A 27,195-nucleotide genomic window follows, 5' to 3' on the forward strand; every position below is an offset into this window, starting at 1 on the left:
GCGTCGCCGCCTGGCCCGGCGGGGAGGTGGCGAGCGGGCGGCGGGCGAGCGGTAGCCCCGAAGGGGGGGCCGCGGCGGGGCCTCGGGGCCGGCGGCCGGGAGTCGGCGGGGAAAGGCGGCCGCCCCCCTCGCCCTCGCCGCGGGACGCGCTGCTGCTCGCCGTGGCGAACCTCAACGGCGTGTCCGGGCTGCTGCCCTACAACCTGTCCCTGGAGGTGGTGATGGCGATCGAAGCCGGGCTGGGCGACCTGCCCCTCTTCCCCTTCTCTTCCCCCAGCGCCTCCTGGAGCAACGACCCCGTCTCCTTCCTGCAGAGCCTCTGCCACACCGTGGTGGTGCAGGGGGTCTCCGCCATCCTCGCCTTCCCGCAGAGCCGCGGGGAGATGCTGGAGCTGGACTTCATCTCGGCGGCGCTGCGCATCCCCGTGGTCAGCATCGTGCTGGGAGAGTTCCCCCGGCGGAGCCCGGTAAGGCGCCGGGGGCAGCGGGGCGGCGGGCAGGGCTCCCCCCCACCCCCGGTACCCTCGGGTACCCTGCGGGGAAGGGTCCGGGTCCCACGGGCTTGGGGAGGAGGACATTACCCGAGTCCTGCCCGGGGAGAAGCATTCGGACCCGCGCCGGGGCCGCCGGAGTGGATTTTCTGGTGGTTCCCTCCTCCTTTTGCATCTTCCCCCGTGTCGGCCCGTGGCTCCAGCCCCGGGATGGAGGGGGACGAGCATCCCCCCGCTGGAAAGGCAGAGCTCGGTGTCCAAAGCTAAGTTGTGAGCCCGCAGTCCTGTGCCGCGTTAAGTTGTAGAGTTGGGAGGAGAAAAGGGGGCATCCAGGACATGCACGGGTGAGAAGGTGCTCTTCTGGAGGTCCTTAGCTTGGCTTTTTTTTGGGAAAAGTATACGCATCACAGACCGAAAGAAGGTTGTTAACCAAAAAAAAAAAAAAAAAAAAGGCTAAACCAAGCATGCAGGGTGCTTATTTATTACTGGTCTAAATGCTGTGCTCTGTTGGTGTGTGGGCACGGTAGGCTGTTTGCCAGAGGAACAACTACCCGCAGAAGTGTCATCATAACTTGTCTTTGCATTGAGTGATCTAAAGCACTAGGATTTTCTTTACTCGTTGTTCGTGTGTCGCTGCTAGATCAGACTTTTGCTAAATCTAATTGCCTAGCTAAAGTAGTAGAAACAAGTTTGGCTGTGGCCGTGTTTGACTGTGTAGCTAAAATAGTAGAAACTAAATTCATTGTGTTTGACTGTCTTAAGCTGTCTTGGATACTTGGTGAGCTGATCCATGGGGAGTATCCATGGGGAGCTAAACTTTCTGTCGTACAGAGATGGCAACTTACTGTTACACCCTCTGGAAAAGTTAAGTATTTCACAAATGGGCGTTTGATGCCAGTAATCATCTTCAGGCAGAAAAGGTGGAAGAAAATGCTGTATTCGGTGTGGCCCGTGCAAGGGAAGTGATGAGTAAAATGGCAGAAGCTGCCATTTAAGTAGCCAGGAGAAATGATTATTTTATATAAAAAGAGTTAGCTCAACTTTGGTCTCAAAATGTAATCAGAAAAAAAAAAAAATTACCAACTGAATTTGTTTTGCAAAAACAAATATAGAACCCAGCCTGGCTCACTGTTAGACTTATGTATTTTTTCATGTGTTAGACTGTGACAGAAAAGGTAGGAGAAGAAAGTCTGTGCTAGGCATCTCCTAGCCTGTAATTGAAGGTGTGACTGCAGTAAGCTGGTCTGAACTCAGCTAGTTTTCTCTACCTCAGCAAAACCCATGCAACTCAGCTTTCTGTAGATTTATGCAGAAACTCAAGGGTAATCAGTGCCACTGAATGCCACCACTGATGTGTGTTTGCTGCCAGTAGCATCCAGGTTTTCTCAGTAACATCTACCAGCTTTGCAGGTACACTCACGGTTGTGCTGGAGTCAATAGCCAAAGCTCCTTGAAGACCAGGTCCTGAACCCAGCATCTCCTGACTCTCTCTGTTAAAATCAGAACTATTTTCTCTTCAATCTTTGAGATGGGTCTAAGTTCATCCAAAGCTGCCTGAGGACACAAAATGTGTCAAATGCATGTAGCACAGGGTTAGAGTCATTGCTCCTTTCCACAGGCTTCAAAGCTCCTGCTTCACTTTCAAATTGTTCTCAGTGGGGAACCAACTGGATCAATCTGCCCAAATCGGGACTTTGTTCTTAAGCAGACATTTAAGTGTCATTGTCTTCAGTGACAGTGAAACCAATGCCTGACAATGAACCTGTGCTGAACAGAATCCATTGGGGTTTTTTTAAGCTGAGCTAAAAAAAATCACTCTTCAAGGCTCTGTGGATTAAAAAAAAATCTCAGCCTTACTCAAAAAGCCAGCAGGTAATAAAAGCATATTAGTCTCGCAGGATTGGTTTGGAGGGCCTGACACCCTCCTAAACACTCTTTTTTGATTCCTTCAAAATAAATACCATATAATAAATGCCAATAAATACGTAATAAATACCATTTTAAGGCTAACTCCAGAAGCAATGCTCCAGAAGCCTTACCTCACGTACTTCCCAGAGTTTCAGGATTTCCAAAGGCATCTTGAACCCAGGAGACCCCAGAAGATGTTGGCTTCAGCAGCCTCTGGTGTCTCACTGCCTGCTGCAGGCAGGGATTTTGCGCCACTCAACAGTCCCATGCCAGCACTGGCGTGACATGAATGTACCATGGACCTCCCACCTTCCTGGCTTAACAGCCCCCGAGCCACAGACTGCTACTGACTGGCAATTTTAGAGGAGGCAAGTGTAAATGACGTCTTTGTAGGCGAGACAGATTTTGCTAATAGGCCCAGCATGCAGGTTTTTTTGGAGAAGACAAGTCAGGAAGACCGAAATCTAACCCTGCTTCTGAAAAGTGAAGCGTCCACCCTCCCTGGGGTCACCCCCCCACTCATAGACCCATCCCCTCCCTCCAAAACACCACCACACACACCTTGGGGAGCTGCCTGCAGTTAAGCTTTCTTCCAGGCAGCAACAGGAGCAGACCCAAAACTCATTTGCCCTTGAAAAGCATTTCCCACCCTCTGCACTATGAGGAGCACGGCAAACACGCTAACGAACCCGATGTTCGCTAGATGATGCCTCAAGCTGCTTCTCCTCAGCATTCAGAATTTTTGTGAGGATGCTTTTAAGGTAGCAACATCTAACAGGGTCTCATTTTCCACTTTTTTTTTTTTCACACCAGTACAGGGATGTACACATACAACATTTGTACTGCTGCTGAATGTTAACATCATTGCTTTGTATTGAAGTCTGTACTAAGTAGATACTAATTGTGACTGAAAAGCACGTTGATCTTTGAGCAAATCTTCCTTCATATGGCAAAAACAATACTTAAAAGGAAGAAAAGAATCCAGACCTGAAACACGTTTCAATAATACTGTCTGTTGCCTCTGTGACATACTTCTTTGATATACTTCAAAAATCTAGCCTTGAGAGGAAACCCAGTGTCACAGCTGCAGTGAAAGGGATACCTAGAGTGTTTTCAAAAGTTTTGTGGTTGTTAGACCATCTTTAAAAGTCTGTTTCTCATTAAATTCTACTCTTCTGAAGTTAAAATAAAATAAAAAGAGCCAACAGTCTTTCCTCACAACAATTAGCAATCACAAGATGACAGCCATCACCAAGTGGTGTGGTACAGCATTTGTTCTCTCACATCAGCAGCTTCTGCTGGAGGTTCAGGGTTGTGTGTGGCAAAATGCACACGTGGCTTCAAGGGATGCTACACAGAGTAAAATGTGACATACTTTTTCCATTTCCATTTGTATATGTGATTTAATGACTAACGTACACTGACAGTAAATCCAGACGCTGTTGTGACCTGAAAAAAGCTGTTTCCTTCTCTGAGTTTACTGTCACTCCAGTAATTTTTCACACTCTCTGTAAGAAAAAGTAACAATTTAACACTATCATTCAGCAAGCGAAAAACCACTGGATTTCTTTACTACTAACATGGATGCAAATTGCACTGAGTCTTTGACAGATCACTGTTTCCGAAACAGCAGTTCACGAGCCCTGATGCCATTGAGGGAAGGCTCGTCATGTTACATATGTTTCTATGAAGAAATATGCTATTTTTTTTTAATTCCAGGACTGCCAATGTCTTTAATAGTTTTCCCAGGGATGAAACAGGGAGCAGATCCAGGGAACATGAGCCATAAATAAATGCAGTGGTATCCCTTCTAGTACGACAGTTCAGAGCCGAGGGTTTGGGAAGAAGAGCCCATAATATCCATTTTATAGGCGATGCTATCAGAAACACAGGGGAGATCATGTTTGCAGCAGCGTTCTCTGAACTTCAGAACTGAGGGAGTGTTTTCACTGGGTTTCAGATAAATCAGGAGCTCTGATGTCTTTTAACATGAAAAGGAATCTCAGAGCAATGAAAGAGAATAAAGTAAATCTGAATCATCAGTCCCTGCTCAGCCAGTCCGTGCTTTATCTGTTTTCCTGAGAAACTGGAACTGCAGCACTGCCGAGTACTGCTGTGACTTCAGAGAGGGTCAGAAGAATGAATAAATCTAGTCAGAGTTGTAGTTTAAACAATGAATTTTCTGGTGAAGGAGCAAGTTCAGCCTCAGAACAGATGCTGTAGAAAGAAACATTGACCATTAACGTTTAATTTTTGGTTTCTTTTAAAAGGCATTAAGCTTTCTTTTGAAAACAGCTTTATAGTTTATCCATATCAAAGCACTCCGAGTGGAGAAATACAGATCTTTCCCTTTTGAAAACAGCCAGGAATACCATTGTGTGTATGGTATCCCCAGAAGTCATACTGACCTGCAAGACACAGGGTATGCAGAGCACTAGCGAGGGCAGGCAGAAATTAGAGCAAGGGAACACAGATGTGAAATAACTTCTGTACAACTAAATGCCCAAAGACACTTTTTTTTTTCTCCTTGAAGCCAGAATTGCATTTTTATAGAAAAGTATTTTTGATTGAGGAAAAAAATTAAAAATTAAAAATCTCATTTTCTCAGAGACTACAAAACACGTGCTTGGCTGCAGGCTCTGGTAATTTAAGCTGTCATTGCTAATCTGATTTAGCCCAAATGTTGAAGTTTCCACTACTTACTGTGTAGATGAGGAATACGTGATCAGTCTTTCCCTGTGATCACCGGCCCTCCTCACTTCAAACTGCATAAATAGCATGGCACATACCTTTTGTGCGCTTCAAGAGGGTTTATGAGAGATGTCTTGAGGGGAAAAAAGGGTGGAAATTGAAAGGACGTACGAACCAATGTTCAGCTGCATCTCGAAAGGTCTCTGTGCAGTTTTCCTCACAGAGAGCTTTTGAAACTTGCACAATTCAGGCCATGGATCTGCTGTAAAGCAGGAGAGTCCTTTTACATTGCCGAGCTAATGTAAAAAAGCTTTGTGTAACTAACAGTTTTGCTCCATAGCCGCGTATCCTGCAGAGCCATTAATTCTTTTAAGCACAGATTTCAGGGGCATAGCTGGTGTTAGGCTGGCAGCGTGGTGGTCCTAGCCTCATGGGAGATGTCTCCTCATTGTGAGAGTCCCCTCTCAAAAGGCAATTACACAGTATTTGCTAGCTGATCCAGTCTCATGCCTCTCATGTGCCTTTCCCCAACATCATACCTTGTCCTCAGGTTAATACTTTGAGGGTGGTTTTACCTGTGCTCCTGGCCTGTATTGAATTGTACCCTCTGAGAGCAGCACGGTTTTCATAGTTCACTGTGTTGTCAGCTGAAGCCAATCTGTTGCCTTGAAGCTGGTAAATGTTGTGTGTTGAAGGGGAAGGAGTCCCAGTTTATATTCTTTATATCGTGGTCAGAAAGCCCTCAAATTTTGTGAAGTGATGTTGGCATAATGTTTGGGAGTTGTATTGGCACCTTTCTGCATTTTGCGTTTTTTTTTTCACCTCGTTTAATGCTCAGGGTGTGTTTTCTCTGTGTGTTGCACCCCTGATAATACAAGAAGTCATCCTTGTCTCCTAAAGTGTCAGAGCCGTAATAAACATTGTTTAAAACACCACTAGAGACATCCAGCCATGTAAAACAGAACATTGCAGCCCCCCTACCCATTGGGACTAATTTAAGGATCGTTCCTCTATCAACAAGCTTTGCGTACTTAGAAGCATGGGACAATGAAAGGAAAAAAAATGAACTAGTCTCTATATTCCAGTTACAGTGTTTAAGGAGGATTCAGTTCATCATGACCGCAAAAGATGTTTTTTCAGAATGCAGGAGAGTGGTGAGCGTATTTTTACTTTTAGTTCTTTGCCCCTGGATCCTTAATTTTGACACCCCGTTGGGAAGGAAGGAGCCAGAACTCTGCTAGAGTGACCTTTTCCACACAGCATCTTTCAGTGCTGTCTCCAACCCCTCTCCTTTCAAAGAAAGCCCTCAGAAACCCTTTGAATTCACTGTCCTGCCACGGGGCTTTTGAAATTAAGGGATCTTGCAATTTAGAGTATTTTAGCATGGCATATGGTAAATGTTTATGACAGTTTGAGGTATGAGAATGTATTATTTTCCCAGGTGTTTTATTGCTTATGGACGAGAAAATTTGTGAGATGAAAAAGTGTTTTCAAGCATATTCGTCCAAGACTTGGAAGTTGTTAGTAATAATAGAAAGTTGTTTACTACTCCTTACTACCCAAGTCTCAGTGAAATCTTACAGCAGGCTTCCCTCTTAAATTCCCTAAGTTTCTTCAACACTTAGCTTAGATAGCATAAAGGTGTTCTTATTTTATAGTATTTTTTAGTTTGTAATATCCGTTGTGAGGCTTGGTTTGCACAACCACCATTCAGAGTGTTATTCACCATTCATAATTTTTCATATATTTTTCTTCTCCTGGCAATTATTGTTTAAGGAAATGTTGGACATGCCACAGCTTAAATGTCTGCTTATTCCAAAGTTAGGGGGATATGAGTACTACAGAGTTTGCAGCTGGATAGTGCAGCATTATTTGAAATACATACACCAGAGATTCTTCATTTCAGTGGCTTCAAGTCAACAGTGAGCAATCTATCTCAACTAGAGCAAGGGGTTATTACCCAGATACAGACTTTGCACTGAGTCTATAATTATTTAAGGTATCTGACTCTGGGAATCCTTACATAAAATTATGCCAATGATCACTTTGTTCTTGAAGTACATCCAGTTCTGTCAAGTTTCATCAAATCACTTAGTCAACTTTATAAATTCTGTTGCATTTTTAGTTATATCAATTCTGTTGGAAAAGGGTGGTGAAAAGTTGGGATTTGGGAAGATAGGGGAAGGGGGTGGAGGGAAGGCGATTCTTGTAGTTAAGTACTGAACCAGTAGACATTTCCTTAATAAATGGAAAACAAATATCTGTATTGAATTGATATAAAAACCCAAAAGCAAAGATACCTGTTTTGTAGTTTGATGTGCTCTTCTTTATTAAATAGTCTTCTTCCTCGCTCTACTCATGATATAGTAGATTCTGGGCAAAATACCAGAGCTGGCTAGTAGCAAGAGTTTCTCGTTCCTCATCCTGTGCTGTTTCTCTGATGCAGAAAAAGCTGAGATAACATCAAATTCAGTACCGTAGACAATTTTTTCTATTGGGTTTTTTAGCTATTCTGGGTATTCACAAAGCAGTGTCTTCCCCACTGCATACCCTAGAAGAGATCTTTCATAACATACTGCACAAACTCATGTTGATAATGAGTGATTAAACTTTGACAGGGTTAAATCATCGATTATTGCTTTACTAAATGACATACGTTAACAGAAGAAACATCAAAGAATCCTTATCTTTATGCACTAAATAAAAATTAAAATTCTGCCAAAAAGGACAGATTTAAAGACAATTTGGTACCAGGTACTATGCGAATACAAAAGTTACGTACCAAACAGATTATTAACAAAGAAAACACTCTCTAGAAATGTAAGTTTGGGTGTTCGGTATAACTTCCCCCAAGAATTTGTCCACAAAATCAGAGAAAGCACCTCATTTTTCTACTAAAATGGCAGCAGTGCTATGGAAATTAGAAACAGCCTAATTTTTGTAATTAGAAAATTAGAAAGATCTTGTCATGCTATATGTTATTCGGTACAATTTTGACAATGACATTCAAAGACTATTTATGAATGTTCTCATCTGGGGTACGTTAAATGAGGTATTTACTATTTAAACTCATAAAATATTGAAAAATTATGGTATTAGAACTTTAGGCTATGTTGGATTTAGTTACAGTTTTAAGCCATCAAATAAAATGTTTATCTCATGTTCTTTTCTTCAGTGGATTTCTATGTAATTTTTTAATGTGAAAGAAATCCAGGCATAGCATGGCAAGAATTTATGTAGTTATTGTAATTAGCAGGAAATTGTAAAAAACAGTTTCTTTTAAAAACCTAGATTTGTCTTCCAAAGAAGAATCAGGCTATAAATTCATGTTTCTGTAGATCTTACTGGAGGGCTTTTAAAGAGGGGAAGGATCATCTTTTCAATTTGATTGAGAGAACACCGAATCTCACTGCAGTACCAACAGCTATTCCAGAGTTTATTCTAAATAGCTTAAAGGAGCCAGAGGAAGGAGAGAGAAGAAAACAAGAAAAGGAAGCAAGAAAAACTAGAAACACAGATGTCGGTGACACAGGGAGAGAAGGAGAAAATAAACTGAACTGAAAAACAGGAAGCGGTGCCCTTCTCTGTCTCTTTACTTCTCCCAGAAGCATAAAAACAAGGGAACTGAATTTTACAGAGAGCTGGGATCCGCAAGCATGGACCAGAACAGCTTGCCCAAGCCAGGGCTGAATGAACAGCTCTGTCTTGATCCCTGGCTAAGGATGGCTACTTCCAGTGAGAAATGCTTCCCCCAAAAGTAGCGCGGACCTCCCAGGGAATGGCTAAGCCAACATCTAGGAAGCGGTGAAAGAACTGGAATTGGATCAAAGGAAGATAGTGGTTTGTAGCCCTCAAAAGGGCTTCTTGAGAAGGGTGTGAGATCTTGATGTGGGTGAGTGTAATTAGTGGAACCCTTTTTTCATCCTCCGTGGTGAGAATTACCGGAAGAGAGATGCACCTGGGCATCTCAGGACACAGTCCCACCTGATGCTCTGGCACCTGGGGTGAGACATCTTCCGGTCAGCATTTCAGAGCACTAGGAGACAGGCCAAGGTCACTTGGATACAGATGGCATCATACCAATATGTACCCAAAAGGGATTTCCTGATAAATGAGAGCAAGTCCAGGCAAGGTGGCTTTCAGATTTGGACATCAGTGACTGTTCTTTACTTCTGATCTGGCCCTGAAGGCCTCCACATTTTCTCAAACACCCTGTCAATCAGCCAAATTGGTTCTCACTACCAATGGGGAGAGGATGTGCAGATGGTGGAAGTAACAGCAGAACTGGGAGAAAGATTTCAGCTTGAGTAGGCAGCAATGATAGATGATTCATTTATTAAGGAAGTCACACTTGAGCAAAGTCATTTGTGCAAGGGACTTCTCGTCAGTGTGACTAAGAAGTTCACAATCTGGCCCCAAGTGCCTCACAGCTGTCACATCAACCTACTGACATCACTCTTGGTATTTATGGACAACTAAACTACATGAAGAACTGAGAAGGGACCTGACAGGGTGACAGACTACAAACTGCAGTAAACCACCATAATTGTTATGTGCTGCTTTTTCAGGACATTGCAACCAAATGTCTATGTGCAGCTGGCCTTGCGGCTTGGCTTTGTCTGTAGGCAAGGTTTCAGAACATACCTCCATTCAGGCTTGATGTTCACCACTCAGTCCTGAGCTTACCATATCCTTTGAATCCATAGAATGGGTCTATAGAATCTCCATAGAATCATAGACCTTATAGCAGCCTTCAACTACCTAAAGGGGCCTATAGGAGAGATGGAGAGGGACTCTATCAGGGAGTGGAGCAACAGGACTAGGGGGGATGGTTTTAAACTGAAAGAGGGGAGATTTAAATTAGATATCAGGAAGAAATTCTTTACTGTGAGGGTGGTGAGACACTGGAACGGGCTGCCCAGGGAAGCTGTGGATGCCCTGGAAGTGTTCAAGAACCTCCAGATGGCATCATACCAATAGGTACCCAGAACCTGGAGGTGTTCAAGGCCAGGCTGGATGGGGCTTTGAGCAACCTGGTCTCATGGGAGGTGTCCCCGTCCATGGCAGGGGGGGTTGGAACTGGATGATCTTTAAGGTCCCTTCCAACCCAAACCATTCTATGATTCTATAAGGTGGAACTGCAAAAGAGCAAGGCAATGGGCAAGTAAATACAGCAGAGATCTGGACAGTGCTATCAAACATATAAAAGTCAACCTAAAGCAAAGCCAGAAGAGGAACAAACTCCTGCCTCCTCCCTTTAGAGGTCTTGGGACACAGGCAGCTTGCCGCTAACAATCCCCACCCCATGGTACAATACAACCATTCATCAGCTTCTTGCATCCCTGTAGTGTGCATATATATATATGTATATCTTTATATACATCCTGTTGGTATAATCAGAGAGCATGTGTGTATCACAGCTGTGCAAAGCATCCACCCCTATCTCTGCGAGGTGTGTGAGTGTGTTACCAGCGAGTTGAGATGATGCTGAACCTCTCAGATGCTGTCTGGAGTCACCCTTGCCATGGACAGCACCTTCACGGGAGCGGTGAGCTGGGGGAGCCCTCAGGAGCTGACTGGAAGGTGTCCGCTTGGCAGGGGTTGGAGAAGGTCTGGTGTGCAGCACGCTGGCTAATTAACTTTTCTGGGAAAGGTTTGAGTCACCTGGGTGTGCGTGGCTGCAGGCAGCAGATGGGGAGGTGGGGGAGCAGAGTGAACGTGAACACAGGTGCACCCTCAGCTGCCACCAAGGCACAGTAAACGGGGAAATTACTGTGATCGTTTGATTGTTATTATTACATAGGAGAAATCAAATGTTAGGGAATTCAGAAGCAGACCCCCTTTTTTCCTTTTCTTGCTAGAGTGTTTTTATTACTTTTTCTTCACCAGCTTTCATCTGTGATGATAGTTTCCAAAGCCTGTTTTACAATGTGGAAAGTGTTTGAAATGCATTATAAAAATCTATGAATATGCTGCACAGGCATATTTTAAAGTCTTAGTATTTCCCTAAAGACATGCTATTCCACTTCAGCTTTTTTTAAGACTGTGAAGGAAATGATTGCCCGTGCTGTTCGTAAGACATTTTACAAGGCTTTCTAACTTAAGACAGAGTTAAAAGATGAGATAGATCTTCAACCATAAACTGAGATTTTAAAAATGAAGTTTTGCATTTGTTGCAAGGAAGGAACTATTAGACATAGCAATTAATAGCCAGAAAGAGCAGCTGTATTATGCATCAGGCTCTCTCGATGATGCTACTGATAAAGCAGTTACATTACACTCATCTTAATAGCATACTTACTCAAACCGGCTTAAAAAGAACTTTTTTTTTTGACAAATCAGATGAAAAGTCAGTATTACGAGTTCACAGTTTGATAATTTTCCGGTGCTATTTTAGATGAAAGCTTAATTATTTATCACTTAATCAGCGTGTAAGGCTCACATATATATATCAGTTAAACACCTCAGTATAGGGGAACAGTTGTTTTTAAAAATTTACTGTACTCAATCTAAGCACCAGAACATGGGAAAAATAGATCCAACCTTTACTGATGCTGATAGCTGCCCTCTTTCAAGAGTGTACTGAAACTGGTTTTTGCTGTGATTTACATTTTCTTAGTATTCTAATACCATGGAGTTGATTTTACACCTACATTGGAAGGGCAACAAGGTGAAAGAGTTATGTGCCCGCGTTTCCTCTGTTTAAATTGTGTGTGATTGGTGATAAACCACACAGCTCCAAGGGGACAAATACATACCCAATAACAGCCTTGAGGCAAAGGTAGGTAAATAGTTAAGGCAAAACGCATTGATGATTTTTGGTTTAAGCTTTGGGACATGAAAACTTCAGGTGTCATTGCACCATGTTGTGCTTGCCAAATAGGAGCTTCCAGGAGCTTATTCTTGTTTCCAGAGTACAAAATCCACCAATGCTTTGATGGAAGGCTCTCTTTCCCCAGTCATCCAGCACCAGTAACATGCACAGCCCGCACCAGTAACATTTAGTGATGTTTTCTTGCTCTGGGACTGCAAAAGAAGGTCGTGTGTGCTCCCCACATATCCCCACTTCACTGCAAAACCAGTTGCACCACCTGGTGTGACCGGCATCAGATCTACTGCTGTTTGCAGAGATTTGTCCCTTCCGACCAGAGAGGGGGGCAGCTCGTGCCAAACTCCCACTGGCATCCATAAAATTTGCTGCAGAGCTAATGAGGGGGAAACGATAAAACACGGCATCAGTGTTTGTTCCTCAGCGATCTGGGGGAAAAAGAACCCACACGTATTAATCACCCCTTTAAAAGTTCGTATCACGATGTATCAGGGTAGAATTAGGCTGGATGAGCTGGTATGGTTAACAATACTCTTGTGGCCTCTGATTAGGAATCCTACATCAGCAGTCAACACAGGGAAGCCAGAATGATGATTATGCAGTCACCCTTATGATCATCTTTTTATACACATGAATTATTTACATACTACAGGCTACTTACACACTTGTTAATTAAAACCTGCTTTTTTCATTCAGTTATACCCCCAAGATCTCTTTAAAGCATGTAATCCTTCTAACGGCATTTATTTCACATTCATTATGCCATATTTTCTTTAATGTTATCCTTCATTGTATAAATAGAAAATCCTTCAGAGCATAATACTTGTGGGAAAGGATTCCTTCACACTGAGGATTTCTTCTGAGAGAGATGAGTGATCGGTCTGTTTTGAATATTGATGCCCAGAATCCCCAGGAACCATCAATTTTTTTTTCAGCTACACCACCTTCTACCTACTCTTCCATTTTCAGTGTGGCATGCTCATTTCACCTTTTCTGAATCTTCCCCATTGGTCTTTCGTCTGAGGTCCTGTCTTCCACTGTAGGATAATACAGATCCTAAATTAACAGAGTCTTGACTCCAGAAAAAGACCGCAAGGCTCTATTGTGATACGAATGATCAGCAACATAAATTGCTCATCACTCACTGTTCATCACATTCTCTGAAGAGCACCAAAAATAAGACACTTATTTATAAATAGCTCAGCCTGCTAGATTCCAGTGAAACTCAATTTCGTATCTTCCCACCATTTTGACAGTGCATATAAATATGTAACATGTAGTTATGTGGAAGTTAGCTGTGCTGCAATGTCCTCCTTGGGCATTCACAAACCTTACAGGTTTGCAGCAAAAGAATAAATTGCAAATTGAGACCTGTGGTGGGATGCAGTGTACCACATGATTAGCATAAGAAAGACGCTTTGCTTGACAGAGAATGGGAGCTTGTTGACCAGATCATACTGGTCTTGTATTCCTCCCCAGAAGTGTACTTTAAGAGGAAAACGAAGTGAGAATTCACAGTGAATAATACATCTGATAGTCACAGAGAATTTTTTCTGCCTGAAAACCACCTGAAATTTCTGGAACAAGCACGAACAATATAAGCATTAGGGATAACTGCATCCCAGAGCTTTCCAAAAAAAAAAATGTATTGAAAGTGCTTCCTTTTACTTCACTGGCTTTGAATAGGGACCAGCTAGAGATACGGTTTTGGTTGTTTGGCTAAGCTGCATGATTATTTTTTTTTTCTCTTCCAATCTGATAAAGGCAGGAATTGGAGATATACACGGAAGCTGGAACTTGCAAATACTGCAAGTGTTTGGTTTTGCTATTCATTTTCTCTGAGCATTTGTCCCAGTGTAATTTGATTACTGGAATGTTCGTGAAAAGCAAATGTTGAGGAGAACAAGAACAGCTGAAGCGAATCATTTCATTCATGTGCGTATCTATGTGTTGTTTCTGATGCAATTGCCATCATTAAAAAAACCTAAACCAATATATTCAGGCTTCTTGTTCATTTGAGTGTGGTGCAGCTTTGCTTTGGGTGCAGGACAGGGTCTGTGATACTAATTCTTCATTCGTAAGTGAACTTGACATCAACTTTAACCTTTAATTTTACCTGACTTTGCCTTATTTTCATCAGAGAGTTCCCTTCACTTAAAAGTCTATTGAGCGCTGTTCACTGACTAAGATCAAGGATAATTCAGACAATTCATCTTTTTGTGGAACCCTATTGTGCCAGCGCTATGAGAGCAAATGCATCTCTTCCGAGAGTCATACAGAATTTTTGCAATCTTATTAGAGAATAATAAGCAGCAAAATTGCTTATTATTGTCAGTAAGAGGGGGAAAAATGAGTATGCAGTCTGACCATCAAGCAGGGGACTCAAAGGAGAAATTCAGTCATCTCCAGCACAGTTAAAAACTTACAGGAAAATACAATGGGCTGGGCACTGGACTAGTTGCTGCTCTGCCAGTCCAGGCGTGGAGGAGTCCAGCTGAATTTCCTTGCTTTGTCAGAAGGTTCCTCTGGAAGGTTGTCAAAACCAGCAGCTGTCAAAACCAGCAGCAAACTGTTGTCTGTCTGTAAATGAAGTACTGAATCTCCCTCTGTGTTTGGCCACTGCCCAACGTGGTCACAACGTGGTCCCTGTTGGAGCTGTTGTGCGGTGCTGCAGCATCCATCCTTTCTAAGAGCATTAGCCAGGAAGAAATAGCCAACCTGGAGAGCAAGTTCCTGCTGTTCAGCAAATCTTTTTGCAGAGGACTTTACTTGACATGGGTGATGCTTCCAGTCTCAAGGCATGGTCTAGGAGACCAGCGCTGCCCTCCTGATGGGGTGATTACTCCTGCCTTCACCATGAGGTTACAGGGTCTTGTTCCAGCAGCCTCCTCAGCTCTTTCCTTGGTCCTCCACCTCCCAAAGTTAACAGTCCACATGTGTGTCAGTCAATATCCTCAAGCACATATAAAATCTTCAGTCATTTTAAGAATATTTTGCAAACGTTGCTTACCTTTCAGAAAAGAAAAGAAAACCTTTCACAGAAGATCCAGCTTTCTGGGAGTCTCTCCCTTTTATTCTCACAGCTGGCTGGCCATTTCACTCCAATTAATTAATAACACATCCTGATGTTTTGTGTGGTACCTGGTAAAGGGGATTTTACAGAACATTTCAGGTCCCTTGTTCAGACAGGGCAGTGTAGCCTCTGTGTCAATGCAAAATACCAAAGCAATATTTCAATAAAATTCAGAGCTTACAGTTTTTAACCTTCCTTAGTTCCGTCCTGGGTCACTGAAATGTGTAGAAGTATAATTTATCTTCTGGGAAATGGATCAAGACTTGCATCCTTAGCATCACATAAACAGAGAAAACTGAAATGGGGAAAGGGAAAAAACACCATTCCTTTTCTTCAGGGAATATACTTGGTTTTGTGATTATTATTTTTTTTTTAAATTATAGGTTCTCTCTCCTGAAACAGTACTGTTGTCTGCAGAGAGAGACAGCAGCTATGATCATGCATTCTTGCCAAACTCATAGGAGCGGTGTTCTGTCATCCCTTCCTTCCAGGTTGACTGGGGGAATTAGATCCTCCTCTGCAACACTTCCCCTTGTTCAGAGAGTTAAAAATCACGGCGCCAGAAATAGCCCGTGCGAATTCCTCGTCCCCAGGCTTGGTTCACCAGACTCTGCACAGTCATCGCGGGTTATTTGCATGGAGATGGATAGATGCAAACATCTTGCTGAGATTAGTGAGACATGACGCTTTCGTATTTTATCACAAGCCCTTATCCGTGTTAAGCTCCCGGGGCGCGCTTCATTTTCGCTGGTTCTTACCCTCTCCTTCAGGAGGATACAATCACCCACTCAAGAAGCAGAAATAGTGCATGACTAACTATGTCACGGAACAAATGATTAACACTAAGTAGTTTGTGCTAGCTGTTTGCAAACAATCCACGTGCCGACAATTATGCTGAAGGAATTTTGTGAATACCTAACTCAATGTATTTTGCATAACTCAAGGCTGGCTCCCGGATCATTAAATTCATAGCTTCAGTCTTGTTTGTTAAATTCATAACTGTCATTATTTCTTCTAGTCATTAGAACGGGCAGTGCCAGACTGGACTGTGGTATTAGTCTGTAACACCAGGCTGGCAAAGGCTGTAGGGAGGATGGTGGCTCCGATGAATGAATTGCTGTTCAAAACGAGTTACAGCTGCTGTGCTTTGAGAGTTTATAAGCCACGAAGCACAGAGGAGGGCAAAATCATATGCAGGCAGACCCTTGAGTACATCTGATGCTTTTGGATTTGCAGCTACGCAAATAAAGATGCTATTTGCCCCAGCTGCACCCAAGGATACCCGCAGAGAGCTCGGTCTGGCTGCCCGAGTGCCTCAAAACTTTCTGTAAAGTTCATTACCAGGAACTGAGAGGCTCTTCATCAGCTGTAATCACTATTAATTAATTAAAGAGCTGACCTAGAGAGAGCATCCCATCCATACACGTGTCATCGCATGGGCCGGGGCAGGAAGACGTGAGCTATGGGGAAGAAAATATCTCGTGTGTCAGTAGGAAGCTCAAGAACAGACAATATTTTATTGATTCATTTGGTTCGGAGTATTTGAGAGCCTTCTGACTCACAGAAACGTGCAGCCCTACCAGCTCCTAAAGCACAAAGCTGTTAAAAAATAAATTAAATACTCAACGTGCTTGGGTAATTGGTGTTTTGCAGTGACTGTAATGATTTTCATCTGTCACGGTTGCTCAAACCCTACAGAACTTTAAAGAGGAGATACATTATTTTATAAGAGGGGGATACGGAGGCAGTGGAAATATAAAGGAATTGCAGCAGAGAAGGTAGAAGAGAAAAGTAGGTTTGTACCGGCCTTTCCCCTCATTTCCATGCTGCAAAACGTTCTTCCCATCAACAGCATCCAGCCTGCTAAATTGTTGCTGTTACTTTCATTACCTTCTCATAAACGAAGCCAACCCCTATTAACCTGCCACAACAGTTTTTTCCCTTTCCCCCTCAAGAAACGTAAAGTAGCAGTACAAATAAGTTTTTGCATAAATAGGTAGGATGAAGAACTTTATTTACAGTGAAGTAAATTTGGTATTTAATTCCATCACAACCAGCTACTCCTTGCTAGTTTCTTCTACCAGGGTAAAAAGTAAATTAAACTTCACCACCACCAAAGGTTTTGCTAATATGTTGAGTTATTTTTGTCCATATGGTGTTGAGTTTCTCATTAACGAGGGAAGATCCTGTATTTCTCCAATGCAGTGTGAATTTCCAGGTTTTTTGTCAGCTCTGTGAAGTTTAGGCAGCCCTCCAGCCTCACCAGCGGTGCAGTGGTGACCTCCACTGCAAGCTTGCCCCCCAGGTTGTGGCTCAACAAGGAGGGAGGGACTGCTGTAAGGCAAAAAACTCTGCAAAAAAGGCAGAAAAGAGCTGCTGCAGCCGGGCAGTTGTCGGCGTCCATTGCCACCAGTAGTGATTTGTCCATATGGTGCTTTTATGCAATTGCAGCAGGAAAGGGATCTGCAGGGGAAGGATGAGGAGCTTCTCCTGATGGCGTGATGCTGGGATCAGCCGCACTTGCCACAGGCAGAGATGAAGGAAGAGATAATTCTATTTATTCGGCCAGTGCCTTGTGATTAGTGCTGGCTTCTGGGGAGTGATGGTGTCAGGCAGCAATACGAACCTTCAGTGCAGCCAGATGGTCCCATCAAGCATGGTATACTGCTTTTCTGAGTGTGTATGGCCACGTATTTATCCTCAGTCTGTGTGCCCGCCATCACAGGCATGGGCACATTGCTTAAAGCCTATGAAGTGTCAGTTCACACTGCTCCGCTGAGCCCAAACTCAGTGCAAAGCAGGGATTCATACATATCATTCATATTTTATAGTGATTTACAATCTCTGTGCAATCACTTCATTGTTGGTGTAAATGTCCATGTGAGGTGCAGAGTAAAAGAAAACCTGGTAGCAGTAATCTTTGCAAATGTTTGTGCATCGTAAAGAGGTGATGGCGTTGTCTGCTTTCTGTCAAGCGTTTAGATGAGAGCAGAAGATTGAGTCACTGCTAGGAGCCGTAAATGTTCACCTGATGATCTTGCACATTATAAATCAAAGGATGGAACAGGCATGGCTGGTGATTTTTGATGCATTCTCCCCACCCTCACCGCGATACTTGCAGTAAACCACTTTCTGCTCTGTGAAGTGGTTTACTACAGTAAGGTCTCATTTCATAACTCTGTACCCGGGACTCTCTTGGAATACAGTGGGTAATTAGTAAGTTGCATACCCACTTAAAACTAATGAGGAAATCCCAGTGCGTATCCAAATGCTTGCAGACATGGGGTCCTGATGAGGCAAGTGTCAGTGGGATGGGTGACACTAGTCTGGAAGGACAGACCAGTGCACTCTGAGCAGTGCAATGGCACAGATGCCCAAGTTATTTAACAATAACCCATAAAACACATGGCTGTTTGTTACTTTCGAAATTCTTTTATCTATTGAGGCAGCTTTGTCTAGCACAGGAATAAGAGGAGATGTGAGCCCTAGACTCTGCTTCTGGCAAAATCTTGGTATATTCTCCAAGACGTGTGACTTCACCTCTTTTTTTTTTGTTTTTCCCCTTGTATCCCTCCCTGTGTAAAAGGGTGTGAAATATTTATCTTGCTGTAAGCCTTAAGATGGGCAGAGAGCCGTTTCACAGGGGAGGGAGATGCCTGTCCCTGCGTGGGATGGTCTGTGCCCCCCTGGTGCTGCGGAGGGGGTTATCCCCGTTTTACAGAGAGGGGTTTGCTCACAAGGGGAGCACAAGAGGAGGCAGGGATTTCAAACCGGATCACTCAGTTTCTATATTTGACAGCCAGCCAGGGCCCCTTCTTCCTCCTCCTCCTCCTCCTCCTCCTCTCCCTGTGTGCCTTGGTAACAGGCTCTGCGCAGTCACACACTTTTGTGGGTAGTTGCTGTTCGCTTTATTGGAAACTCAAATGCTTCTGCCTTTGGGGGTGGGGAGGGGTAGGCGCCTCCTGATTACAGGATCATGCCCTATTTTGTGTTTTGCATGCCCAGAAAAGCAATTTGCCAACACTGCCACAAAACTTCTGAATTGTACAGTTGCCTTTTGTGGTTGTTTCCTTATTTGGTTTGTTTTTTAATGATAATGTATTAGTTCAAGATCAGGAAGGAAAAATGGGGAGCAGTGATTAATAAATGTACAGTGAATATAAACCACTAGGCTTTGCTGCATTTTCAAAAGTCAGATTCTTATCTTGTGTTGAAAGTTAGTAAATCTGCAGCTGAGGAGCTAACAAACATCGCACCTTCCAGTTTATTTATTTTTTCCTACTGCAACAACTGCTGGTTTTGAGCAGCACTTATCCCTGAACTGTTGCTTAAGCAAATAAACTGACTCCTGCTGAGGAAAGTAGCTTCCCCGTGTGGCACAATTAGTGAAAGGTGCCCAGCGAGGCGAGGAAGCCTGTGCAGGGTGTGACCTTCTTGCCCCAACTTTGGGTGGGCAGCTAGTGGCATTTCACAGCCACTCGGTTCCCTCTGTCAGCTCCCTACCCCACTGCCTGCAAAGTGTATTTATTTTAAAAAGAGATGTTTGATTTTTAATTTTTTTCCCCATGCTCACTCCCTAATAGTCCTAATGGCCAATTATAACTCTTCTTTCTAATTTCCCATCTTTCTAATTAAATCCTTGATGTATTAAGTAAGAAACCTCAAGTGGAGATGCTTAAATGCTGATCCTGATTTTAAGCCAAGCAAGTACACGCAAGAATTCACCTTAGAGCCGTGATTTAAATGTCTAGCCTCAAAAAGATCAACTACTAACTTAATCTACCCTGGCCTCATTTAATAGAGTTAAGAGATCCATCTTTGCAAGCTTAATTCTCAGCTTTCTTTCATACGAGAAATCAATACAGAGCAAAATGCACCTGTAGGTAAAATTAATCCTGTGGAACATGGCCTGGAGCAAGGCCCAGCAAAAGGAAATGTGATGATGAGCTGGTAGCTGACTTTCTGAGAAACGGGACGGGGGTCAGCACTAATTTCTCCCACTGTATATTGCCATGGGCAGCTATCCCTACAGTGACTGTTCTGCATGTAACTGCAGGCAGCACAGCCTGTGGGTATTTCTCTGGCTGGCAGGGACTTGTAGAGATGAAGAAGCTGACGTGGTGGCTGGTTATTGTCCTGGAGGAGTAGCACCTGACAGCAGCTGGGGCTGTCCTGCAGGTCCTGCCTGCCCTGTCCTGCCTGCCACATCCCGAGCATCACTTTGCAGCGTTGCCTTGCGATGAAGGGGGAAGGTTTCTGTGTTGAATTGCCATCTCCTTCCCCGTTTGTGTCTCCAAGATCCAGATGACCCAGTTTCACTCTGCTGAGCTGCGAACGCCAGACAGAGTTGCACAGCCTGTTGGTGGGCACATCATAGTCATTTGTAAAAATAATGAGACACGGGGGCACAGCTACTGAAAGTATGGGGAACACAAATGCTCAGGAGGAGCTGAAGACACTTTTGAGTCCTGCTGGAACTGGACTGGTGAGTGAAAACCGTGCTCCAGATTTTATTCCTTCCTGCAGGTGCTAATGGTGAATAAAATCTAATTGAATTAGGTGCTGTGTGGGTACACCAGGTGCCTATGAGAAGGGACAATCACTGCTTTTGTAAAATGGTATCAAACTTCTTTTACCTACATAACATAAGTCTTCTCCATACCTCCTTTCCATATATATATTCTACATTTTCTTCCAGAAATAATTTATTTTTGTTTGGCCAGAATGTTGCTCATGCCTAAAAAGCAGGGTAATACAGAAAGTGTGCTCGTAGCCTGTTGTGCTTGTGAAAAAGCAGCATTTTCTACTGATAGCAACATGTCCATCTTGCTGATGGATGGGTGGAAGCTGCCATAGCAGGGCAAGGATGGGAACGCTGTAGCAAGAGCCCTTGAGGCTGAGGAGCCTGGCAGGGGTGAGATGCCAGTGAGCTTGGTGTGTGGTTGTGCTTGGCAATGCGCATGGTAATTGCAGCCTGGGTTGCCAAATTCTCTGTCAACTCTTGCACCGTGTTAAGAGTAGTCCCTCAAGAGCAAGGCATCAGAGCAACCACCACATGCAATTGACATGAGCTTTAGAAACCTGTTCTGTATGTGCAAAGCCAAGAATTAATTGTTAGTCTCATAAAGTCCTAGCAACCTAATCAAAGTAGTATTATTGGTCCCAATGATGCTAACACTTGTAGGCAAATTTTCCAAGTACTCAGTAATGATACAGCCCAGATTGTCAGACTTGCACTTCCTGTATCTCTTTCTCAGGTGCTGGGCTCTCCCTTCCACACAGCTTTGGGTCCTGAGCATCATCATCTTTAGGAAGGCAGAGCAAGAGTGTGTGCGTTCTCAGGGCATGGGGATTGTTAGTGGCAAGCTGTCCGTCTCCCAAGACCTCTAAAGGGAGGAGTATTATGCTGATAGCAGGAGTTTGTTCCTCTTCTGGCTTTGCTTTTGGTTGCTTTTATATGTTTGATAGCACTGTCTGGATCTCTGCTGTATTTACTTGCCCATTGCCTCGTTCTTTTGCAGTTCCACCTTATAGAATCATAGAATGGTTAAAGTTGGAAGGGACCGGAAAGATTATTCAGTTCCAACCCCACTGCCATGGGCAGGGACACCTCCCACCAGACCAGGTTGCTCAAAGCCCCATCCCACCTGACCTTGAACACCTCCAGGGATGGGGCATCCACAGCTTCTCTGGGCAGCCTGTCCCAGCGTCTCACCAACATTCACAGTATCTGGTACACAGTACATATTAGGCACTTGTTCTTTGCTCTCCCTAAACCCAGTTTTACTCAACTGCCAAGGTTGCAACCACCAGCTGACCGTTGGTGAGTTGAGATTTTTAGCCCTGGCACCTCTGGTGCCATCCTGTCAAGGATTGCATTGTCAAGGCTTCTGCTCTCAGCTTGGGATAACAGTTCTGGGGATCCTTGATACAACCACATTTGGGTTTTTTTCAGCAGCCTTTGAACTTTGATATCTTGATAATCCAAGTAAAATTTTATTACTGTAGCCTGATTACACCTATATCTTCAATCTAGGGTTGTTCGTAATCACTCTAAAGGACTAGTAAGAGTTCTTCTGTCAGCAGACACACACACAAAGTGCTGTGGTAGCCACTTAAATAATTTTCAGTGTCAAAACAGCACCACTGGTGTGTTATAAGAGTTTTTTTACAACAGGGTCTTCCTGCATCACGCCTCAGATGTTGGGAATTCCAGGACCAAGGAGATAGATCCCGGCAACCCCAAAATGCACTCACTGTCTGCTCCCAGGTGGTGCCATGGTTTTGGCTCTGCTGCTTACAAAAGCTGGATTTCCAACTGCCCTCATGAACCAAAAACTGGGGGAAGAAGGCCCTTTTCCTGTGCATCGTTTGAATAACACATGGGGAAACTCAGACTACCCTTCTGACTGATGTCCAGGATGTGCAAAGCACCAATGTTGTGGGGTGCTTCTCAAGAGAGAAGCACACAGACACCCCTAGACAGTCTGCTGAAGAGCTTTGAGTTAGTTGAATGCTGTGCCTCCTTAAGGGAAGAATTAAATTCTGCTAAATGATTTTTTTCCATCATTCAAGCTTATAGTGACATTCCAAAGAACCCCGGGAAGATATGCCTCTGTGGAACAGACACTGTGCTTTGCATCCTTTACAAGTGTGGGAAGACCAGTGATGGGGTAGCTACAGCAGGAACGCCAAATGAGAAACCCTGCTCACAAACATGACAGTCTAGATGAGGCCAGCCACAAGGAAATGTGTTACTGGGAAGTGGCATTAGACAGAGAGCCTGGGGAAGAGCTGGCGTAGAGCTGGCCATGACCTCCTTGCTGTTGCTGGCAAATGCTCACTTACTTGTGACAACCTGATTCCATAACCATGTTGAGCTTCCAGAAAATAATACAGTGCAGTAATGATTATGGTTAATATTCACACTCGGTATCTCCTGGCATCTTTTACCCCTTTGCAAGGGCTGTGCAGACATTGGTTACAAAGCTGTAGGACTTGAGAGCAGGAGTCACAGACATGGACCTGGCCACTTCTTTCTCCCAGCTGAAGCATACCACGGAGCAGAGGTGGTTCTCCAGAGTTTTACATTGCCTTTTTAATGATGGAGGAAAGCCTATCATGGAGGATTCGTCCAGCTCCCCCCCAATCTGTTTGTATTAGCAATCATGTGTCTTTTCTTAGTTATAATGACACATTTTAGGGAAGGATAAACTATTTTGGCTCTTGGGATCTGTGTGAAATATTTTGTGGCAAACTTTAAATGTTGGTTTATTTTTTTTCCTCCTGGAGCAAAGAACACCTTGAAGTTTTTGAAGTAGTATTAGTTATGATAATTTATAAGTGGCTATGAAGATAAATAATGGGTCTTATTTTCCAAGAACAGCTGGAAGTTCGTATTTTATATTGCCTCTTTGACCTTGTAGAGAGCTGTACATATTCAGATTAGTTTGGAGTATTTGTATGTAGGCATTAGAGATGCAAAGCAACCTCAAGGCACGACTGTCTGGTCTAACGAGAGAAAGTATTTTCAGGACAAACTAAGTCAAGACTTAAATTAATCTAACTGTTGTGTTTTTGTAAAATCTACAGTCGGTCCCTTTTTAGGATCTGCTTATAAGCGTTGCCTGGACGGATGCCAGGCTTCTTTTGCTGCAGGAATCAGGACAGCTCTATCTAGTCTAAGCTAGCTTTTCTCTCTCAGAAGCTTTTAAACCATCTGCAAAAAATAGCCTTCAGTGTGGGCACCTTCCTCGTTTCAAATCACGGTCTTGGTCAAACAGCTGTGTGCGTGGAGGCAGATGCGCGAGACACAAAAAAGAGGGACTCGTGAAGTCATCCTTTCAAAAGTAGGTCTGGGATTTTCTTCCCTGGAGAACCAAAAGGCAGGATTATTCTTCTGTCTAAATACCAGAAGAAATGTACGACTGGTATTTTTAATCGTACTTGCTGCTGCTGCTTAAACAGGTGCTTAAGTTTTTTGCTGGATCACGGCCTAGAAGCCAAATCTTAGTGCTTACTGACGTCCATGGCAATGTGGGGGTTTGCCTGGGACCAGGAGAGAGCACAGCAGGAGCAGCACAACCCCCATTCCCAGCTCCCAGTGCTCTTCAGAGGGGAGTGGAGGGATACGTTCCTGTCCCACGCTCCGCTTGTGCCTCTGTGGAAGCTGCAGAATGGATTTTGAGAAGAAAACCTGAGTACTTCACCCTCCGTGTGTCCACTTGGCCACAGCCTTCCCTCTGGGCAGAGCAGGTTTCTCACAGCAGCCTGGAGGTGGAGGTGATGGAAGGAGCACACCATCCCTCTGTCCACGCAGAGGCTGGGATGCTGTAGGGGATGCAGTACGGTGGGCAGCTCAGCAGCTGGTCAGGCAGGGTGGCAGGACATTTCCATCCACAGCCCCTCCCATGGTCCCTCGGCTGCCAACACACAGTCCTCCTTGAAGCACTGCGGTTTCAGCAGTAGGGCAGATATTAAAAAAAAAGTAAAACAACATTTCATAGCGTCTTTTTTCATGGCATGAAGCCATAGGTGTGCCCGTAGCCTTTAGGAAACTGGGTTTTAAGCCTCAATTTTGTAATTTCAACGATGGAAGAAAGAGCTTCCCAGCTTTTGAAGCTGCTCACAGCTGCCATTTAGCTCTGTTTGTAAAGCTGTGAGTCCCCACAGTTGCACTGTAAGCCAGAAAGCTTTTTTTTTTCCTTCGGTGGAGCTTTCTCTGATGTGATTACATAGTCTGTTTTCTCTTTTGTGTTTCTTATCATAAGTGTGTATTTGAGCACTGCCTTTGCCCCTGAGAGTCAGAGGGGAATAATGCTTTCTGTGTATTATTTACTTTTACACAGTTAGAAAAAGAATATTCACGTATATGCTTTTAACTCTGCTAATGAAGCTATCATAATGTCAAGTAAAATGTCACTGTGACCATGCCTAATTAGCATTACAAATTTGGTTGAAGAGATAAATGGCCAGATCCTTCAGGGTGTCAGTCAGTCCAGCTCCAGGCATTTGTGCTCACAAGATTTCCAAGGGCTAAGGACAAGGCTACAGACTGCTGAAATGGAGGCTTGAAAAACCTTGCCTTAACGAAATGCAAATCATGTTTCAGTTGTTAAATGAGCCTGCTATCTCAGGTGTCTCAGGCAATGAAACTGTAAAACTGCTCTGGTTGGGATACGCAAAGCAAATAAATGGCTGCAGTCTCTGCTGATGCAGGGGGGTCAAAACACATCAGACCATGTAAAGCTTAATACTCCATGAATGGCTTGGTCCAAAGCCCACTGAAAGTTGGTGGAAAGACTGTTGGTATCTAATCCAGAGGCGATAGTCAGAAATTAAGGATTCCAGGCCTCTTCTTTGCCCAGTAAAAACTGAAGTCAGTTGATCACGGCTGGTTTATAAAACAGGAGCTAATGACATGCAATAAAAAATTAAGCTCTCATAGACACAGAAAATGTTTTTGCTAGTGACGGTATGTAAATGCAAATATATTATTAAAAATAGACCACAACTAACATTATTCAAATGAGGTTTAATTCTCTGTTTGTGTAATTTCAAGAAAAACTGACGCAAGTCATATCTTTAATGACAGCTTAAAGTCAAATTTAAACAAAACAACTGAATTTCCATAGGATTTTTAATAGGCAGTTTAGCTGAAATAGTCAAACTTTAGTAATTTCCAAAGTGAGGTAATGAAGGACTTTGTCTAAGAACTTTAATAAGGATAGATGGGCACAGTTCAATACAATGATACTATCTCATAAATATCCTGTTCCATGATAAGTACAAAGTTATACAAATGTAATCTATCATTTAAGTTGTCAGAAGCCTTTTCTGTGAAATTATGCAGTGTCAGTGATTGCTACTGAAATGACCAAATAAACAATTTTCAGAAGTTCCTCATTAAAAAGCAGCAATTGTTTATTTAAAAAAAAAAAAACAAAAACTCAATTAAAATATTTAAAAGCATTAAGAACACTGTAATATCAAGGTATATTCAGGGCCTATATGTTCAGCTGCATTCTACAAATGAACCTGAAAATAAAATTAAGAAGGTGTTAAATCCAAACATCTCCAAACATCTCCACATCCCTATAGAATAGAATAGAATTCTTTGATTCTATGATAATATTTAAGTTGGAGGGGACCTACAACGATCATCTAGTGCAACTGCCTGACCACTTCAGTACTGACCAAAAGTTAAAAAAGTTATTAAGGGCAGTGTCCGAATTCCTGTAGAACACTGACAGGCGGGAGGATCTTCTTTTGAATATAAAACCAATAAAGTAGGTGAGTACAAGAGTTCTTCTTGGTTGAGCTGTGAAACATGGTCCATCAGGGATCCCCTTCCTTGAGTCCCAAAGCAAACATTACTTGCTGTTCCTCCCAAGCCTCTGCAGGGGTGTTTGCATGGTGGGCAATTAACTGAAAGTTTAGCAGAAGACAAACACCTAGTGACTGAATCTTATGTATATTACTGTATCAGAAAAATTCTGAAGAGGGATTTGCAATCCCAATACACTTAATAAAGAAAAGAGACTGGGTTTGCGGCATTTTCAGGCTGAATGTTTACATTTGAAGCACATTAACAGGGAATTTAGCAACTAATAAATCACAGTGGTGCTAAGTGCTCATGTAGCTGCACCTGTGGGCTTTTGAAAGTGACAGCTGAAGCACAGATGGTTTCACACCAAGAAGCACTTTCAAACGCAGGCTCAGTCTATGCCAGGTTATCCCAAATCCATCTTCAGCGAAGGAGCAGCGTCTCAACACCAGAACAGTCTGTTGGACCACATTGACACATCCAAGTATATCGCACATAAGACGGGGGCCACTGCTAGAGCTCCTGAGGACTAAGCCTGTAGCTGCAGCACTGTGGGAGACCCTGAACCTGAGAATGCCAAGTCAGGTGGAAACTGCCTTCACCTGCACTGATGAGTAAAATTACGTCCCGTTTTCTGGCCCTGAGGCAGAGTTTCACATTCTCTGGCCTATGTGTGCTTGGTGCTGTGTTTGCTCAGTGTAATGGGCAGTGACCCTAAGGTGTAATTTTTACCTTTTGTGTATCTCTAGCAGCTTAAAGTGTTTTCATACTGGAAGAACTGTGCTGTAGACAAGAAAAAGCAGTCTTGAATATGTGAAACTGCATATGCTCTGGGTTTAGCATGAGGACCCAGTGGTCTTCAAAGATCTGGGTGAGA

At 43.4% G+C, this 27,195-nt stretch overlaps 1 protein-coding gene across 1 annotated transcript in view; it reads left to right on the forward strand.

Moving 5' to 3' along the window:
• The window catches only part of GRIN3A (glutamate receptor, ionotropic, N-methyl-D-aspartate 3A), a 76,101-nt gene that overhangs the window by 881 nt on the left and 48,025 nt on the right, over positions 1 to 27,195 (forward strand). Inside the window, exon 2 of the mRNA XM_014952011.1 lies at positions 27 to 467. Within this exon, the coding sequence (XP_014807497.1) occupies positions 27 to 467 (441 nt within the window). The remainder of the gene's footprint in view (positions 1 to 26; positions 468 to 27,195) is intronic.

This window comes from Calidris pugnax, unplaced genomic scaffold (assembly GCF_001431845.1).
Source record: "Calidris pugnax isolate Ruff unplaced genomic scaffold, ASM143184v1 scaffold216, whole genome shotgun sequence".
Classification (NCBI taxonomy): Eukaryota; Metazoa; Chordata; class Aves; order Charadriiformes; family Scolopacidae; genus Calidris; species Calidris pugnax.